The sequence below is a fragment of the Cricetulus griseus genome, chromosome 4 (genome assembly GCF_003668045.3).
Source record: "Cricetulus griseus strain 17A/GY chromosome 4, alternate assembly CriGri-PICRH-1.0, whole genome shotgun sequence".
NCBI classification, from domain to species: domain Eukaryota; kingdom Metazoa; phylum Chordata; class Mammalia; order Rodentia; family Cricetidae; genus Cricetulus; species Cricetulus griseus.
Window position 1 is genome coordinate 7,451,327 of NC_048597.1, and position 19,325 is coordinate 7,470,651.

Consider the following 19,325-nt stretch of genomic DNA (forward strand, 5'->3'; position numbering starts at 1 on the left):
CCACTAGTTGCATACTAGTCATAATCTTAAATATCAAAATTAGAAGAATTACAGGGCTTGGGTTTTGTTTTGTGTTTTTTTAGAATAATGCCTAGTTTTTTGAAACAATGCATTTTAATACTTTTATACTGAACTTTAGTGTGGTTACATTAAATTACAAGCTAGAAGGACACACCAGAAAGCCTCTTGACGTTGTTTTATCAGAGTGTTCTTTGGCAAGCTTTAAAAGTACCAAAATTGGTATTCTAAACATTGCAATATATTGTTCCACTAGTCACTAGTGTCACATAGAAATGGCTTTGAAATATTCCTTACAGTGTCTTCAGCTTAATACATACACTGTTGTTCAGTGGGTGGAGTGGATAATGCAAAAAGTAATGCTTAATCTGAATTTATGCATGAATACAATATGTTAGCTCAAAAGGTGGAGCACTTCATACAGAACATGAGGAGACTATTATGTGACACCTCCAAGTGCTTGCACGGTGTCTCCATGTCCCCTGAGGCTGTCCTTAGGAATTTCTGGGTGCTGCTCACTAGCCTGAAGAGAGCCTTTCGGCTTGTTTCTGAGGAACATCTTGAGTAGAGTAGGATAGAAACTTGGGAATCTAGAGGTTTTGGGAGACACAGATATTGCTGTGAAGAATTTCAGGTAAGACTCTTCTAGCTAACACTAAAAAAACTGTCTACAGAAAATTACTTTGTCTAATAGAAGTTAACTGTGAGTGTCAAGTTTACTAAGCCAGTAGTGAAACTCTCCATTCTAAGTCATGGCTGTGTCTATTGGTTGCGTTAAAGCACTTAGCAAGTAGCACACAGTGATTTTACAAAGTAGTTATGTTTGTGGGCTAATTAGCTATACAAAGTCTATTGCATATTATTTTGTTAAAAAAAAAAAAAGAATTCCAAGGCGTCTTTAAAAGATGGCTGATGATTGGATTTCATTTTAAATTCTTGACTCAATTATATTGGTGTGTCTTTTGCTAAAAGTAGATGAGACATGTCGGTATACCTTCTCCCTTAGATACTATTAAGACTCCAGTTTCTCTGAGAGGTTTCATGGTGGTGAATAAGGGGTCCTGTATGTAACAGCAAATGGAATGTGCTTTCTCCTGTTGTTGAGAATGAACTCCCTAAGTTTTCACCAGCTTCTAGCACAGTCCACTGTGAGCGTTACCTGCAGTGTTCTCAAAGTAAATGTTCATAAATACCATGAATTGGTGAACCTAAGGGGAGGAACCAAATATCGATTTTATTGCCTTTTGTGGATTGATTGATTAAATAAATACATATTTATATGTTTGCCTACAGATCAGAAGGCATTGGTTGAGAAGCTAAGGGTCGTTGGTAGAGGGCTGGAGGGAGATGTGGTTCAGTACACTTGACTTGTGTGTACTCGTTCCTTGGTTGGAGTCCCAGCAGTACAAATACAGAAGAAGGGTAGCTGATAAATGTGTTCCTTCTGTAGAGGACAACCCACCCATGAATGTACTACAGTGACCGTTCTGTTGATCAAATTAAAAACAACAGTGACAGACAGTTTCAGTTAGGAAAAATGTCAAAAAAGAAATGAAGTGTTTTTTTAAAAGTTCAGGATCTCCCAGGTTTATGTGGAAAGATTTGGGATCCATAGCCTCTGCTTTCATCATTGGAGGTATCTTCTTGATGAGATTGCTCATCGCCTCTGCAACCACCATTCAGGTGTCAGTGTTACTCATGGGTCCATGTCTGCTGAACCTACTCTGTACCAAATATCCTTTTAGGCGCTAAAGATAGCAGAATGAACAAAATGAGATCTGTCTCTGGTGTCTATTCCTTTGGACAATAAGTAAACTATTGTTAACACATGGAGCTCTTCCAGTGAAGAGAGAAGAAAGTAGAGGTGTGTTAGGGGGTGAAGACATTGAAGATGCCGAAATGTGCGTGCCGTTCATTATCAGTAAGATGACCAGAGTGGGCATTTGGAGGAAGTAGTGTTGAGAAAGAAACCTGAGTAGAGGAGGAAGGAAAATAAGCCACGTAAGTACTGAGCTTTGGCGTTTCAGGCACACCAACGGTGAGAACCTGGACTAAGAAGCAGCTGTCCCCTGAGGAGCCACAAGGGACTGGCAGAGCAATATCAGGAAGCCTGACAGATGGATGTAGGGGGTGTTGGGGTACACAGAGGGAAGCAGTGCTGGGTTATAAAGAGGCCTTTTTTATAAGGAACAGACCAGGAGCTGGGAAGAAAACAACAGCCCTGTTTGGATGCATTTTGAAGGGAGGCCCTGAGAAAAGCCACAGATGTGTACATGAGCGGTTGGATCAGTGACATGGTCACTCTGGAGATGCACAAATCTTCGGGGTGCACTGGCACAAATCTTGTGGACTCTGCTCAGTGCTGAGTACACTGAATAAATTCTAGGGAGGTACATTCATATTCATGTGCCATTGGATAAGGATGTCACAGAAGTCTGTAGAGTTACAGAAGCAGTTGGTAAATGGGCATAGCCCTAGAGCCCTTACATTTCACAGTTGGAAATAGGTGCTGATAGCTAAAGGATGTGTATTTGCACTGGGCAGGATCTCTAAGCAGTTGGTGTACATTAATCAGTTGCTGGAGAAACTGAAGCAAAGGGAGAAGTGAGCTCCCAAGTTCTCATGGCTACAATTGATAGGATTAAAGTCAAGGTAACCTTGCTCCATTGGCAGCCTGGCATTAGCCACCCTTATGCTAGTCTGTCCAGCAGAGGGTAGAGAAAAGATGTAGCCAGTGGGCTAGGACATGGTGAAATACTCCACAGACTATGCAAGGGCAAAGGGGGGAGCCATGAGTTCCCAACTGCCATTGCTGGTTCAAAACTCCTGAGTATTGGTATGGTGGCTTGTGGATGTAATCCTCAAACCCAAGAAGTAGAAGAAGCAAGAGGACCCTAAATGGAGGCCAGCCTGGAGCCTGTAACAAGATGCAGTTTCAAAAGCTTCCGTGCTGAGTCTTGGCAGCAGCCCTTAACAAAACGAAGGCTCTTGGTGCCTCAAGAAAGGATTGTTTGGAATGATGCATTTAGAATCATGACACAGGGACAGGAGAGACTGGGGGGGGGTGGTGGAGAAATGGGTGTAGTTTTTTTTTTTTTTTTAAATCCCTGGGGAGCATTGTTTTATACCGACTCATGGGGGTAAAGCAGAAAGAAGATGGCAGAGAAAGGGACTTAACTTTTTTTATTCCTTTTTATTCTGGAGAGAGAAGGGGAGGGTAATGTACAGTAGGTTAATAGACGGTAAGAGTGGATCCAGCAACAGGAGCTGAGGGCCTTTGACATAGCCACAGCCTGGCATAGAGCTAGCACAGGTGTGAGCACGTTTTGAAGGTTTGAGGGCTGGGTGGGAAAGTAACAAAAGGTTGTTTTACAAAAAGCAAATACAATAAAACAAAATGGTGTGGTCATATAATGAAAGATTATTTGATAATAAGTACTTGTTCATACTACACGACTTGGATGAGCCTTGGAAAATGCCAAGTGGAAGGAGCCACTCAACAAAGGACTACGTATTGTATGATTCTTTTTTGTTTGTTTGTTTTTCCTTTATTTTCCTTTTAATGTTGGTTAACAGGCAAGTTCGCAGAAATTAAAAAAAAAAACTGGCTGGGGGAGGGGAAATGATGGTTAACATAGCAGGCTTACTTCTAAGGATAATGAAGGTATTCTGAATGAAATGTCTGTATGAGCACATTACAGGATGTGGAATTTTATCTTACTAAAGTTCTCTTAAAGCCAACCAGATAGTAGACCAAGGAGAAACATTAACCTATGAAACATTAACCCTGGATGTGGGAGTGTGGTTTGACTGGGAAAATGTAAGGTTGCCAGTCAGAGAGAAACACGTGTGTTCTGTAGTTGGGGCAGGGGAGACTGGCAGCCGTGCTCAGGCCCAGATTAAAATAAACATTGGGGTGAAGGTTAGCTCAATGTGGAGCCCTGTAGTCAGTCCCCAGCACCGTATGTTTTTTAAAATGTCAACCTGGTGTTGGGGATTTTCCAGGCAGCTATGGTGAGAGAGAACCTAGGACTACGGAAGGAGCTTGTGGAGGTCTCAGGAGGAGCATGGGGAGGGCAGTTGGGAATTGAATTGGGTGATGTGTTTATTAGCAGCGATGAGGCTTCCTTTACCTGCTATGGGAGGCCGGTCAGGCCAAGTAGAGGCGGCGGGGCGGGATCTTTGCCTTGTGCCCTTGGCTTCTGGCCCTCTTCTCTGCACACGGGAGACCCCTGCTGTTCTTTAGAGACCCCACTTCTCATGCCTCGTGGCCCTAGCTGAAAGCCCTTATGTTTATATGTATGCTTTCCAAATTGTGTGATTTCAGCCTACGCATTGGTGTCTGAGAGTAACCTCCTGACATCCATCCCTTAGCCTTTTCCTTAGATGTGTTCCGCCATGGGGGTGTCTCCATGTAAGTTCATTGTGAGGCAGCCATTTTGAAGACCATTAGGAAATTGGCCAATTTGCTTTTTGGGGTTTTTTTTGTTTGTTTGTTTGTTTCCTACTATGTAGTAGTTTTTGTTTTGTCCCCTCCACCACCTCACCCTAGTGTTGCTATATAACCCTAGCTAGCCTGGAGCCCACCATCCTGCCTGCTGTGTGACCCTAGCTAGCCTGGAGCCCACCGTCCTTCTGCCTCCATATTCTGAGTTCTGGGATTACAGGCAGGTATTTGGATTTTTTTTTTTTTTCCAGCCTGTTCCCAAACCTTGTTTTCCTAGAAATGTCTAAGTGTATGTGATGTGTTACCACCCCAGCTCTGAGGGTGTTTTGTTTCATATTGGCCAGTATTCTGTGGGCTCTGCGCGGATGAGCCCTATTTGTACAGGGTTTGCTGCCTCGCATCCCACAAAGGCTATCCACGTGCTCTGTTACAATATGACAGTTGTCCTTCATCTCCTAAAATTGTTCCCTCTGCATTTTTGGTCTTGCATGTACACCTTCATGCAGAGATCTGTGTTTCTTTATCCCAGACCTCAGTCCTACCCACTGGCTGTCCTCCATGTGTCTCATACTCTAGTCGAGCCTTTTGCCACTCTGATATTCTTGGGGGTAGGAACCTAATAGTCTGACCCTCTTTGCTTTCTATACACCACTTACCAGAAAGGATTATTCATCTGCTCAGGGTCCCACCCTGGTTTCCTCCATCAATTAGGGAAAGGCCTGGTTCTTTATCATGTCATTCAAGCCCCTCTTGCCTTGGCCCACCTAGTCAGCTTCCTAATCTTTGGTTGTAGATAGGGTCTCCTGTCTTTGCACCTGAGGTCATCCTGTGGCAGGCCCCTTGAATGGTTCACCCACTACCTCCCTGGAGTACTAACTAAGCTGTTTTAGAAGCTCCCAACTCCCTCCCCTCCATCAACCCTTCCCATACTGTTTGGGGTTTTTTTGTTTTTTCCTGCCTGTCCTTCAGACCCAACCCAAGGCCTCTTCTGTGATTCCTGTTGAGGTCCACACATTGTCAGTCCAGCCCTTTCTTACCCTCTGGCTGTACCATCTGTAGCAATTGAAGTAGGAAGGTTTGTTTTTAATCCCCAAATAGGTTAATAGTAAAGTTTTAGTGTATTAATTATTCTTTAATTTATAACTACAAACCCTAGCCTATTCTAGATAAAGCTAATTATATTTCACTGGTGTGTAATGCCAGTCTAAAAGATTTCCTAGCAAAAGTTAACATCACCTGTGTGCCTATTAAAGGACTCACTGTATACTTTTTAATTATGTCCTTAATTACAGAAGTAGTGCATTTTTACCGCAAAAGATAGCAAGAGGAGCTGCAGTTATCCGTTGTCTGAGGGCCAGTAGTATGTGTAATCTATAAATATTGCTTCTCCATACCCCAAGAGGACATGCCATCTGACATCTTCCCAGATGATGAAATGAAAAGGATGTGGCCATCTTATATTTAGAGTAGATGCCTAATAGAAACAGCTACATGTATGAAATAGATTGGGCGGGTGTTTTGCTTTGTGCCTTATGGGAGGCTTAAATCCATGATACATCTTCTGTGATGTGAAGTTGGCCTTGGTCCTCCATTCACAGTCAGCTTGGTGGTTAAGGGCTCCACAGTTCCCAGTGTAACACTGGAAGATGCCACAGCACCCTAACAGTAAGCATCGATTCTCTTAGTCCTTGAAAATAAACTTTTCCTAACAACTCAGTGTACTAAATGCACTGGCTGCATTTGCCACTTGAGTATTTTGGTCTTAGCCTAGCTGGTGGTCTTTCTGGGGTTTTGTCTGGGGTTTTCTGGTGATCTCAAAGTCCTTGCCACATTTTCCCATTTCACAGGGCTTCTCAACTTACAACATTATATTAAGAGTTTCATTGGCTTTAAGTTCTTCTCAGCTACTAAACTTGACTTTAAAGCATAGTTGACATTGGAAGAACATGGGTTTGGAATGTTCTGCTTATCCCTAGAATAGCACCTTACTAAACAAAGTGTGTAGAATAATAGTGTCCAGTTACCTCAGCAGGCACTGAACTGTCATTTTAAGTTGCAGGTACTACTGTCTGCCTTTTGGAACACTTAAGTACGTGTCAAAAGTAACTCCTAGCTAAGCAGTGGTGGGGTACCACCTTTAATCCTAACATTTGGGAGGCAGAAGCAGGCAAATCGGTGAATTTGAGGCCAACATGGTCTACAGAGCAAGCTCCAGGACAGTCAAGGCTGTACAGCGAAACCCTGTCTCAAAAAAAGGGGGTAAGGGGGGACTAGTGTTCATCTTTGTGCACCCAGAGGACTTTGTTGTTGAAGTAAATATGTGGCTGAGTCCCTGAGTTAAAATATTGTAGGCTGGTGTTCATTCATTAAATGGCTTAGTCTCACACGTGGTTCAGAACTGAAGTAGGAATGTTGGTTCATCTTGAGTACTGGTACATACAAGAAACACGGGGACATGCAGGGCTTGCTAGTTTTCTACAATGGGCAGATGTAAGTTGACTCAAGTTGACAAATTGATGGTGTGGTTGTGTGCTGATGGTCATAACTCGGAGCTTTCCCAGAGGCATTTCTGTGGTGCTTTGGGGTGACTGTTAGCTGTTGCTGTATCACTATTACCATCCGGAGCCTTTTCTCCATATGGTGAGTGGTGTCACCATAGCTTTTTGATGAAGGACGTTTGCTCTTTGTCTTTGGGAAGAAATAGGTGTGATTGATACCTGTTTATCAGGACCAAAACAAATGCTAATTTTTCCCTGCTGTTGTAAACGCTGGGTTGAACTTACATGAATCTTGGGCCAGCATGAGCAGGCCGTCCTGTAAACCAGAAATGAAGGAGTGAGAGGAGGACTCAGTGCACCAGCTGTGGCAGCCTCTGGCCTTGGAAGAGGAGGAGAAGGGGTGTGGCTGAGGCCCCCACATAGTCCAGCCCTCATGTTGACCTAATAGATGACACTTCAAACAGTGCTTAGAAAAAAATGAAAACCAAGTTTTGTGTGTGTGGATCTCTGTCGTACATCGTAGAATCCTGGTGAATACTGCATAATAGCTCCATGCAGTAGGTGAACATGAAGCCTGACTAGATATGGCCTCTCCTTTAGAGTAGGCACGTGAGGCATGGCATCAGATTGTGAGGTGCATCCTGCCATCTTGATGTGCTGACTGAATACAGGCCTTTATCTCACTGAGACTTGGCATGTTGTTAATGTCGTGAGTGTTGGTAAAACAGCCTCTGGGGGAGGTGGCTAGAGAGGGCTGACAAGAATTGCAATGCTCCGATTTCCTTTCAGTATTTCTTGGTCTGTGCCTGTATTGGTGCTTAATCAGTGAGTCTACCACGGCTTACCCCGCCTAAAGGGTTAGTTCAGCAGGGATTCCGAGTGAAGCTGTCTCAGGACTGAATTGTATATTTCTTTACAACCCCATAGGAGACCGCTAAAATTAGATGTTTACGTTTTCATTTGTGTTATCTTTCAGGCACTCAAGGAGTTGCACCTGGCCCTGTGATTGGGCTCCAGGCACCATCCACAGGTCTTCTTGGTGCCAGGCCCGGCCTGATCCCACTGCAGCGCCCCCCAGGGGTGCCTCCGCCTCACCTGCAGCGGTTTCCTATGATGCCACCCCGTCCCATGCCACCACCCATGATGCACAGAGGTCCACCTCCAGGACCAGGAGGCTTTGCCATGCCTCCACCGCATGGAATGAAAGGGCCCTTTCCACCACATGGCCCCTTTGTTAGGCCTGGCGGAATGCCAGGGCTGGGGGGCCCAGGGCCAGGCCCAGGAGGACCAGAAGACAGAGAGGGAAGGCAGCAGCAACCCCAGCAACAACAGCAGCAGCAGCAGCAGCAGCCACAACAGTCACAGCCACAGCAGCCGCCAGCATCACAGCAGCCAGCGCCAGCTCAGCAGCAGCAGCAGCCTCAGCAGTTTAGAAATGATAACAGGCAGCAGTTCAATTCAGGTAGAGACCAAGAAAGGTTTGGAAGAAGATCTTTTGGAAATAGGGTGGAAAATGACCGGGAACGGTATGGGAACCGAAATGATGATAGAGATAATAGTAACCGTGAACGGAGAGAGTGGGGAAGGAGGAGCCCCGACCGGGACAGACACAGAGACTTGGAAGACAGAAATAGACGCTCTAGTGGGCACCGGGACAGAGACAGGGATTCCAGAGATAGAGAGTCCCGTAGAGAGAAGGAAGACAACCGAAGGGAGAAGCACGAGCTGACAGACAGGGCGGGCAGTAACAAAGCCAGTGAACCTCCCCTTAGCCAAGTGGGAGACGTAGACACTGTTTCAGAACTTGACAAGGGGGAGGCCATGGCCGCAGTGGTAAAACCTTCCGAAGAGTCACCTGCTGAGGCTACCTCATCCGTTGAACCCGAGAAGGATTCTGGCTCAGCAGCAGAGGCTCCTCGCTAGAGACTGCATTTGACAGAATGTGGCAGTGACACTTGGGTATAGAGCTGAGGTGTACAGATGCTGTATAATATTTGCTCCTGCTGCATCACCCCACAGTAGTTGGTGGGGATTGTAAGCAATTTGATTGCTTCCCTTCTATTTAAAAATAGCCACAAAATAACAAAAAATACTGAAGATATATTACCCTTTTTTTGCTGTAACTTTTTAAAAGTTTTGACTTTTAAAAGTTTACAAATCCTAATTAGAAGTGCTCTCTATTTTTTTTTTTTTTAATTTAAGACAAGGTAACGGTGAAAAAGCTCCTCAAACAATAGGGATGTTTTTAATAAACTCTATTTTCGTAACAAACTTTGATGTGTGCTATTCTTCATACTCTGCATTAAGGTGGAAAAGGATGTTACCCATCAGAGTTTGAGCTGTTGATAATGTATTGGGGGTCTAAGTCAGACTTCTTTGCTGGGAAAAAAAGACACTTAGGTAGTATTTGCCAGCACAAGTCTTATTCTTCGGGTTTTTAATACTTTGATCATAAGGTAAAGGCTAGTGGTCTTAATGTTAAACTAAGAAACTTGTATTTGCAGTTCAGATCTTTTTCCCCTGTTGGCTTTGCGGTTATGATGTTGCTGTAATTAATTTGTAAACAGATTTGCTAGGGGAAATAATTAGATTTCCAACATTACACATTATACTGCAAATTACCTGATTGCCTGGGCATTACTTGTTTATAAGGTTGAATATGTTGTTTATAAATTATCCCATTAAAATTTCCAAGGTGTAAAAACAAGGTCAAGGTTAATGTATGCAACCAGCAAGCTTTTTATAGACGAGTTACAGTGCAGCGAGTCTTGTAGGCTTTGCCTGTTCCTTTACCATTTCCAAAAACAACTCCATCTGAAGCCAATCTGAGACTCTAATAGTATTGAAAAGCAGAGTTGTTCAGAGTCAGGGACTTAATGTTAGTCTGGTATTTATTGACAGCAGTTCTCAATCTTCAACCCCTTAATACAGTACAGTTCCTCATGTTGTGGTGACCCCATCATGAAATTTATCCCATTACTACCTCATAACTGTAATTATAAACATCTGATATGGGACCTCCAAGGGCTTGTGACCCACAGATTGAGAACTACTGTTTTTTCCTACAATAAAGGACAACTAAGATGACTAAACCAGTAAAGAAACTTTCTGCCAACATTGATGGCCTTGGTTTGATTCCTGGGACCCAAGAGTTGGAAGAACACTAACTCTTTTCCTTCTCATACACATACCCTAAAAATAAGTGTGATTTTAAAACCACAAGATACTAAGTAAACAAAAAATTCCTAAATTGGCTTAGCTTTAGAGTTCTGAGAAGCTCCTCTTGTATGCTCTCATTTGAATTTTTTAGTGCAAGGTCTTTGTGATGATGGGGAGACTTATGTCTGCAGCTGTCCCGGTTTTGGTTTTATGTTGACCCTACTGATATTCTTGCTCTAGAATACTTCCGAAGAGATAAAAACACACCTGGTTATCCAGTGCCCAGATTTCAAGGACAGACTTGCATTTCCAACCGGAAGTGCTGAGAAATAAACCACTAAACAATACAACTGGTTTGATTACACCAGATGCTTAGTCTCATTTGAGTCACCCCACACATCAAAAACCACTTTAAGGAAACCCATGACATGTCATTTACCTCAAACTTCAAACTTCCGAACACATTCCTTATGAGCAGTTTTAAAACTTGGGAACCCCAAAATTTTCCCTTTTCCTATTTAACAGTCTCCTAGTGACTTGTATTTGGAAAATTATGTGGTTACGATTGAACAGGACCAGGTAGGGCTCATACCTGACTTGTCAAACATTTCAGTTGAATGATCTATTCTAGAGTCACCTGCACAGACCTCCGGACTTCTATGGCTAGCTAGTGGCAAGCTCCATTCTCTGGTCTTCGGACAGGCTTTATTTGTACAAGCAAGTTATCACTATGTTATTTCCTTTAGAAGGGAGTCTTTCTTAGGTACATATTAAGAGATACTCAATTTCATTCACTTGTGCTATAAAGTCAGGATTTAGCCAGAACTTTGAGTCAAACTTGGTCCTCTCCCAGTGCTGCTGTTTTTCCAGGGTCACTTGGAAAGTAGTGTAGGTAGTAAATTAACTTTGGCTAGCTGAGGCTAAGGGGCATTTTAAATTATGACATCTAAATATAGTATTTTTATTTCAAAATAGTTGGTACTCTGACTCTAAATGGAGAGCTTTCGGTAATATTTCTGAAGCTACTAACAAAGGGCAGCAAACCTTCTAAGATCAAATTTGGTTTGGGCTTCCACAATCAAAACTAGCCATACATTTTGATGGTGTCACATAAAACACTTTCAAAACAGAGCACTAAAGTTAACAACACCTGAGTCTCTTGTTGATGTTTAATGTATAGCGCTAACTTTGAAATTTTGTTTGTATACATTAATAGGCTCTAAGTAAGTCTCACATATGATGTTTACTCATAAGCTTGAGTGAGAATTAACTTTAGTTTAATATCCATGGGTAATTAAGTTTGGCAGAATACGCATGGAAACCGGTTTTAGTTCAGTTAGCTATAAAATTATACACATCTTTCTAGCATCATCAATCAGTTCTCATTACAAGTCCTTAAATCAAAGAGGAGTCACACAGTTACACTTTTAATATTACAGTTTAATGGGGTTTTTTTCTACAGTTTAGCAGGACAGCAGATGAGTTTGAGACTCAGTCACACAGGGAATGTTTACTGGGCAATCCCGATCACACCACAAGCCAAGCGGCTTCCAGCATTTCCAGTCTTTGTACTTTCATCATTTCCGCCTTTGCCCAAGTCATCTTGCTTCTCATGGACCTTTGAAAAGAATTAAGAACATTTAGCTTTGGGCAACCAAGTAATTAGCACCTCTTCCTAGCAATACCACAAAAGACTTAAAAGGACCACTTAAATTATAAAATGTTCAAATCTATTAGCAAATAAGATGGTATTTATGCTACCAGTTAGGGGCAGACAACTAAGTTCTCCTTTTAGTGACAAAGACACGTTAGCTTTAAAAGCTAGGTAAATGTTGCTACTTCTAAATGAAATACTAACAACCCAAATGACTGTACCAGACCACATGCTGATCTTAGCTTCACACATTACACACCCCCAAATTTTTTGCTATCAAAAATCCCACATCAGTGAACTATAGACCTACAAATAAGAGGCAATTCTAAATATCTTTATTTAGCAACAAGACTTTAAATTTTACTTTTAGAACATTTATAAATGACTGTTCTGCTTCACCAATAGGGCTGAAGAAAATTCTAAGGATAAAGGGTCAACTGAAAGGAAGTGCCTACTGAAAAGGTAGCTGCCCAAGCTGGGCAGGAGCCTTTACTACTTGTTCTGCATGAACCAGACTCAGCTCCCGAGGGTAACTTGGGAAGACGGCTCCCATATGGTAACCAAGCGATGATAACCTACAGACCTGAATACTGACATCCATCGCAGATTTTACACTCAACGAAATGTTTAACTGTAAGGGGAGCAATCATGGCAAGAAAATCTGGCTGTTTTAAACTCAAGACTACTGTTTGTTCAACTTAGACCCAGTCTGATCAAATGTAACCTGCTTTCCACTGCATCTTAGCAGAACAGTGTTCTTAACTGACCTAGGCAAATTAACTCTTCACTATCATATCCAATAAAAACTTTTTCCTATTCTAAACTTTAACAATTTATGTGATTCTTTAGAAAGTAGTTTGACCATGAAGTCTTGGAAAGGTATATAACCATGTTAGAAGAAATCCTATATGTTCTTTTATGAAAACGTACCACCATTGTTCGGCCGATGATAGAATGCTCTCCCGAGAGTGAGATCACATGATCTTCAATGGACACATTGGCCACACCATCCTTCCCGGCAGTCACATTGCCCAGGTCTCCAACATGCCTAATGTTACAACAGCATCAGAGGATAAGCACTCATGTCTACATTCACATCAGCAGCATTCAAGAGCTAAATTAACATCTCACCAAGTCAAACACGTCTAAGTGGGCTAGGAAGTACACAATACATACCAAATAGGACGACTTTTCCAGACTCACAAAGGTCTGGAAACACAATTTTAAAACAGGTAGCTAGGACACCCTGAACACACACTTCAAGTTTAAAAGTACGATCTGAGAAGAGTCACGGTCTGGGATATATTTCTCATTTTGGGGATTGTAGCAAAGGAGGAACTCAGCTCGTGAGTTAGCATACCTAGCAAAGTTTTGCTCCCAGGCCTCCAGTATAAAAACAAGGCAGTCCTTTAAACTTAGGACTTTCCTGAGGTGTTTCACATATAAATGGAGTCTCAACTAGCTTTCATTATCTGCACTAGTATCCTGTTACACAATGATTTACTTTGCTAGTGACTGACAGTACTGTTACCCTTGACATTTTCTGTATTGGTTCCTTTTGGCTCTTGTATTCATCTTCAATAAATGCTATAAAACTAAATCACATTAAGAGTCCCCATTTGTCAACTCCTTTACCCCAAATAAACCGTTCCAGCACTTGGGGAGTGACAACAAATACAAGCGCAGAGGCAGGGAGACCACTCAGTCCTGTCTTCCAGGCAGCCTCTCCACCATCATGCATATGGGGCATGCCGCTCACCTCTCTTGATCCGAGGGTCCGCCATGTTTCTTGGAGTGAGGATTAAAATGAGGACCTGCACTGGTACAGCCTATCCACCAGAAACCAGCAGTTAGATTATGAAGCAAACGCCTGTATGTAACAACATGAGCATTTTCACAACGTCTAACACAGCAAACATTGACCTGCTGTGTGCTGGGGTGACAGAAACAGGAAGAACACTGTGCATGGTATAAACAGCAGGGCTGTGTAGCCTTATACTATCAAGCTACCTTCTTTCTTTAGGCTGCCACATTTTTCCGTTTTTTTGGGGGGGAGGGTCGTTCCCCCCCCCTTTTGTTTTTGAGTTTTGGGACAGGGTCTCACTATTACAGCCCAGGATACCTGCAGCCTGTGATCCTCCTGCCTCAGCCTTCCAGGTGCTAGGAACATGGGACTGCCACACCATACTGGCTCTGGCTCCTTCCTTTTAAGTGGAGCAGATCTGATCTTCAATGGCTCTTCTGAAGTTAAAGTCCCACATTTAAAGATCTTGGCTTTTAAGAAGGTGCCATATCCAGGTGGGATGTTAGGGGGGAGGGGAGGGAGAGGAAGAAGGATTTGACATGTGAAACAAGCTTGTTCCTAATTTGAACTAATAAAAGAATGAAAAAAAAAAAAAAGGGAAGGTGCCATACCATTATGACAAAAACATTCATCTTTCAAGACCATGCGCCTCCAAGTAGCTCATCTATCTGGCCTTTACCTGGGGCATGGGGCAGGCAGTCTGTTAAATGGAACCTTATGCCCAATGGCCAGGGCTGCTGCCCTACACAACTCGAGGGGTGTACAGGTACTCACACCAAGGGGCCATTCATAAGGAACACAACCGTATCATCACAGAAGTCCTTTCATGCAGAGACTTGCACTGTTTACAACTACCCAGGCCCAGGGAATAAGTGCAGGGCAGGATTCAGGAGATTTAGCAGATAAAAGCTATCAGAGCAGAGGCAAAGCAACTTAGGGGAGTTTTAGTAATTATCAAAATGGATCAAACCCGATCAAAATGGACCAAATTATGACACGTTATACACAGGTTTTAATGGTACATGCCATAACCCAGCACACACAAGACTAAATAAAGGAGGATGCCAACTTCAGAGACTGGCTTATACCACAAGTTCTAGGCCAACCTGGGCTATGTAGAGAAGAGAGGGAAGCAGGGGTGGAGTGGAGAGGAAGAGAAAGCTCTGACAATACGAATGAGGCTCTTCTTACAAGTTTGTGAACAAAATTCAGATCTTGCCAATATGGCAAGACCACTAAATGCAATCTAATCCACCACCACTTAAGTGAAAGGTTTTATTAGAAAGGGGAGGGAAAGAGAAAAGAGGTAAAGAGCCAGAGAGGACAGAAGAGAAGGGAGGGACACCCCTCCCTCCGCCCACTTCTTGCTGACTTGATCCTAAGCCCACTGAGACACTGACCTTCCTCCTAAGCTGTACCTTCAGTTCTCAGCACTCTGCCCCACTGTGACTCTCATTGCAAGGCTTGGAGCTTTCCCCGACACTGTGCCTGAAACACCCACCCTCACCCCCCAGTGCCAAGCACCTCAAAGAATTACTCAAAATCAGCAGGACTTTAATTTTTTGTTTCTGTGTTTTAAAGTTAAGACATTATCACAATAAAGCACCAACTCCTTCCCCTTCCCACACTTAATGAATCAAACACTACTTTTTGTGGCTACTTTCCTCAAGGTGACCTAAGCGGTTATTTTAACTTAATTTCTTTAAAAAGTAAAAAAACTCTTAATTTTTTAATCATTAGCAATTGAGTTTTGACTGGGTCCACGTGCTTCATTGGTCAGCCAGGTATAGATGGTCACTACACAGCACAAGACCTACCTTGTGTATTATCCCCAAACTGATGCACATGGAACCCATGCTGGCCTTCAGTCAGTCCTGTTATCTGTCCTGAGACCACAACTGGTTCACCACTTCCCTTTATTTAAAAAAAAAAAAAAAAAAATTAAGGCATCAAGTTTGATCGCAAATGCTTCAACATTTGCAAAGGAAATTGCTAGTTTACACCTTTACCCTTTGCAGTAAAAGGCACACCCCCCACCCCCAAACAAACAAACTGTCCAAATCCAGGTGTACCCACCCACACCCTACAAGTTGACTCTCCAGCTGCTTAGCTCTAGGTCTCTCTCCCTGTCAGTCTTCTTGTAACACTTGCTACCAGACGCCATGTGGGCAAGCAAGCTCCTGGGCAGAACAGCATTTCAAAAGCTACCAGCAGAACAACAAAATTAAGGGGGCCACCCCAGGATCCTTGCTCTCCACTCAGCACTCAGGGATACTCATCAGTTCCTATCAGTTCTCTTATTTTTATTTAGTAGCCAGGAAGTATCATGTCCTACTGCCTCAGGGGATCCATCTGGGTCTGACCAGAGTTACTTAAAAAAAAAAAAAAACTTATTAGACATTCAAACCTAGAGAACTTGCCACTTTACCAAAAAGAACAATAACAAACTACAGATAGTATTGAAACAAAGGCAGTGTCACCAGCCACCATTCAGGAGTGTGGTGACGGTTAACTTTGCTGTAACGTTACATCCAAAACTCAAATTAGTATAGCCCCAGAGAGATTGTAACAACAGAGAGAATCAAGAAGCAACTGCAATCAGGAACACATAGGCTGAGGCCTTTCTTTTTATCATGTTTTTAAATCTCCAACTTTTTCAACAAAAGAAGGGACTTTGGGTAGAAATTTTTGACTTGAAAAATTTGGCAACAGGCTAAATCAAACAGCATTGGTAGCCAAGTTACTGCAAGTGCCAATCTGGAATGTTTAACTATCTAAGGGTCTGGTCTTCAGCGGGTACAAAGGGCACCAGCAATACGAAGTTCCTGTGAGCTGCTTTGGTGGACGGCGACAGGAACCCGGCTGGACTCGGGGGTGGACCTTTAGCTAGTTCACCTTGCTCATGGAAGGGAAAGAAGCCCTTCCTCACAGTGGTGAATTTCGTGTGGAGGAGGGGGAAAGAAAAAGAGACAAAAACAAAAACTTACACAGAGAGGGAGCAAAATGCATTCAAATGCCAAAGCAACTGCTGAAACCGAGACAGGTTTAGGAAAACCCAATTCACGCTATCAGCTCTCCCTCGCATCGGGGGAAGACACGCGTTCACTTCGGGGTCTGTCTTCTCTTGTCTACGCAAAGCATTCTAGAGCGCACGTCCACACTCCATTTACCAAATACTCTCTCGGGACTAAGCTCGGGATGACAAAATTTCCCTGCAGACGGGATGCTGCTCTGGGCTCTGGACACGATCTGACCACGAATATCCTCCCTGTGACGCATGCGTTTGTTTCTGCAGTCATTACCGACAATATTTCTTTCGCAAATATTTCTCCCTACTCCTCCGAATGCGCGCAGAAACGTGCTGCCCTAAAAGCACCGATGCCCGGGCCTCTGCCTGGGGCTCGGAGAGAAATCAGAGAGGCAGTGGACGACTGCCCAAGGCCGGCTCTCCGGCTCTCCCCCTCGCGGCGCGGCGCGGCGCGGCCCTGACCTAGTGCTCAGCAGCCCGGGACGCGGCTTCAGAAAGCCACACTGGCGTCCTGAGCCGCGCTGGCCCCGCTCGTCACCACCCTCTTCAAGACAGACGCGGCCTCTGGGCACAGGGCCGAGCCCGTGGGGCAGGGACACCGGAAAAGCGGCAGCCGCGGCGGGAGGGACAGCGGATGCCCGGACGGCCCTGCGGCCCGGGCGGGCCTGGACGCTCCGGGGCGCGGAAAGGGGCCCGCCCGGGAGGTCCCGCGGCTCCCCGGCCTCCTCCCCCGCGCCCAGCCCCTGCCCGCGGCCGCGGTGACTCAGCACCTAGCGGCTCGCAGGCCGCGGCGGGGCGTGGCGGGCTCCCTCGCAGGTGCGCGGCGGCGTCCCCGCGGCCTGCGCCCCGCCGCGCCCTGGGCCTTGCCTTCTGCTCGAAGTGGATGGTGCCCTGCACCGGGCCGTCGCCCTTCAGCACGCACACGGCCTTCGTCGCCATGCTTCGCGAGGAGACGCGCGGCGGCCTCGGGAACCGGAGGACGGCGAGGAAAACGAGGAGACACACAGAACGCAGCGCAGGAAACGCCGGCGCAAACTTCGGCCTCGCCGCCGTCGCCGCCCTTTTATACGTCCGAGCCTGGCCACGCCCATCCTGGCACCGGACCAATCGCCGCCCGCGGGCTCCGCCCACCCTCCGTGGAGCTCCTGCGACGCGGGGCACGCTGGGGGGCGGGGCTGAGGGTGGCGCCGGCTTCTAGAGCGCGCGCGCGGCGGGTCGGAAAGTTCCAGAGAGGGGGCGGCGCGGGAAAGCGGCCCTTGTCTCCTCAAGGGGCCGGCCGTGCCGTCGCCGTGGAAACGCCCTGGAGGACGGAAGCCGCTCGGCCAGGAAACGCCGGGCGCCAGGGACTTGGGTGAGCGCGCCCAGGTGGCCTCTCCAGAGTCGGGATGCGCCGGGGTGGATGCTCGATGCTCGCGCCCTGGCTTTATTCCCTCATGAGGGTTAAATGTGCAAAGCCCTGCCAGGCCCTGTCTCCATCCGCGCCCTTTTTCTCGCTGCAGTTAGTCCAAGTCCTTGGCACGCGCCACGATACTTCTTGTGTTTTTACTTGTTTTCCTCGTACTGGGGATTGGACCAAAGACCTCCCACGTGACAGACAAGGGCTTTACCGCTGAGGACCATCCCTCTTTTTACCTTATTTTTTTTTAGACAGGATCTCAGCATATATCCCATGCTGTATGGGAACTCACTGTGTAGACCAGGCTCGCTTCAAACTCGCAGAGATCTGTCTGCCTCTCCCTACCTCTCAGTTCCTGGGGTTAAAGTCCTGGCTGTCCTGGAACTCGCTCTGTAGAGCGGGCTGGCCTCCAACTCACAGAGATCCGCCTGCCTCAGCCTCCCCAGTGCTGGGATTAAAGGGCTACGCCAACTCCCCCTCTCCGTCTTTTTACTTTTTTAGACAGGCATTGAACTTGAATTTGAGATCTTGCTGCCTCAGTATCTCCAATAACTAGGATTGCTTGTCTGCCCCACCATTCCCAGCTAAATTCTGTATTCTCTTGCCAATTTGACAGGTCTCTACTTAAAGATACCAAAATGGCAACAGAGTAGCTGTCAGGGATCGCCTGTGCCTTACTCTGGCTTTAAGCCATGCCCTGAAGGACTCGATGTCTGAGGAAGTCATTTTCGATACCTCTGTGCAACAGGTGAAACATAGTGTTTCAAGGGAAATGTTTCTAAAATGTTATGGAATGAGCAAAGGGTACAATTGCTTTTGTGACTTTCAAAAAAAAGGGGGCATCAACAGTATATTTTCTTATGTCGTCAGAGCTGTTCAGAAAGATATATAGGAGTCCCTGTAGTTAAGAAGGGGCCTCAATAAGAGAGATGAAATTCTTACCTAGAATTTATTTCTTTTTAAGATGGAACTCTCCTGGTCCCCTAAGAGCACATACATACATACATACATACATACATACATATATACATACATACATCTGCATTTCCTGCTACAATCAGGAGGCAGGGTTTAGTTCTGAGGACGACGAAATACCGGCACCTAACTCCAGGCCAGGGTGTGACAAAAAGAGAAGCTCATTTGGCCACATTGGGATACAGTTTTCTGTGTGGACCCCTGGGCTCTGTTCTGTGACTTTTCCCAGGGAGTCTTATTACTATTTACCACAAATAAGAGTACTGACAAACCAAAGAAATGGTAATTCCCCCAAATCCAGTGAGTTTATTGGGGTTCCTGACCAGAGTGTAGGTGACCCAGACAG

General features: G+C 45.1%; 2 protein-coding genes across 7 annotated transcripts in view; one reads left to right on the forward strand and one right to left on the reverse strand.

Moving 5' to 3' along the window:
- Positions 1–12,605, forward strand: part of Scaf4 (SR-related CTD associated factor 4) — a gene marked incomplete at its 5' end in the record, with an annotated part of 55,868 nt that extends 43,263 nt beyond the window's left edge. For 5 of the 6 annotated variants that reach the window (XM_035444328.1, XM_035444330.1, XM_035444329.1 and 2 more), the window contains 1 exon segment: positions 7,940–9,234. In XM_035444328.1, the coding sequence (XP_035300219.1) occupies positions 7,940–8,886 (947 nt within the window). 6 annotated transcript variants of the gene reach the window in all.
- Positions 11,542–17,652, reverse strand: Sod1 (superoxide dismutase 1). The gene is made up of 5 exons (XM_027415568.2): positions 17,476–17,652; positions 15,398–15,494; positions 13,536–13,605; positions 12,707–12,824; positions 11,542–11,740 (listed from the first exon to the last, which is right to left on the reverse strand). The coding sequence occupies exons 1-5, from the start codon at positions 17,545–17,547 to the stop codon at positions 11,633–11,635; spliced, it is 465 nt and encodes a 154-aa protein (XP_027271369.1). The 5' UTR covers positions 17,548–17,652; the 3' UTR covers positions 11,542–11,632.
- Positions 17,653–19,325: the final 1,673 nt, after the last annotated feature.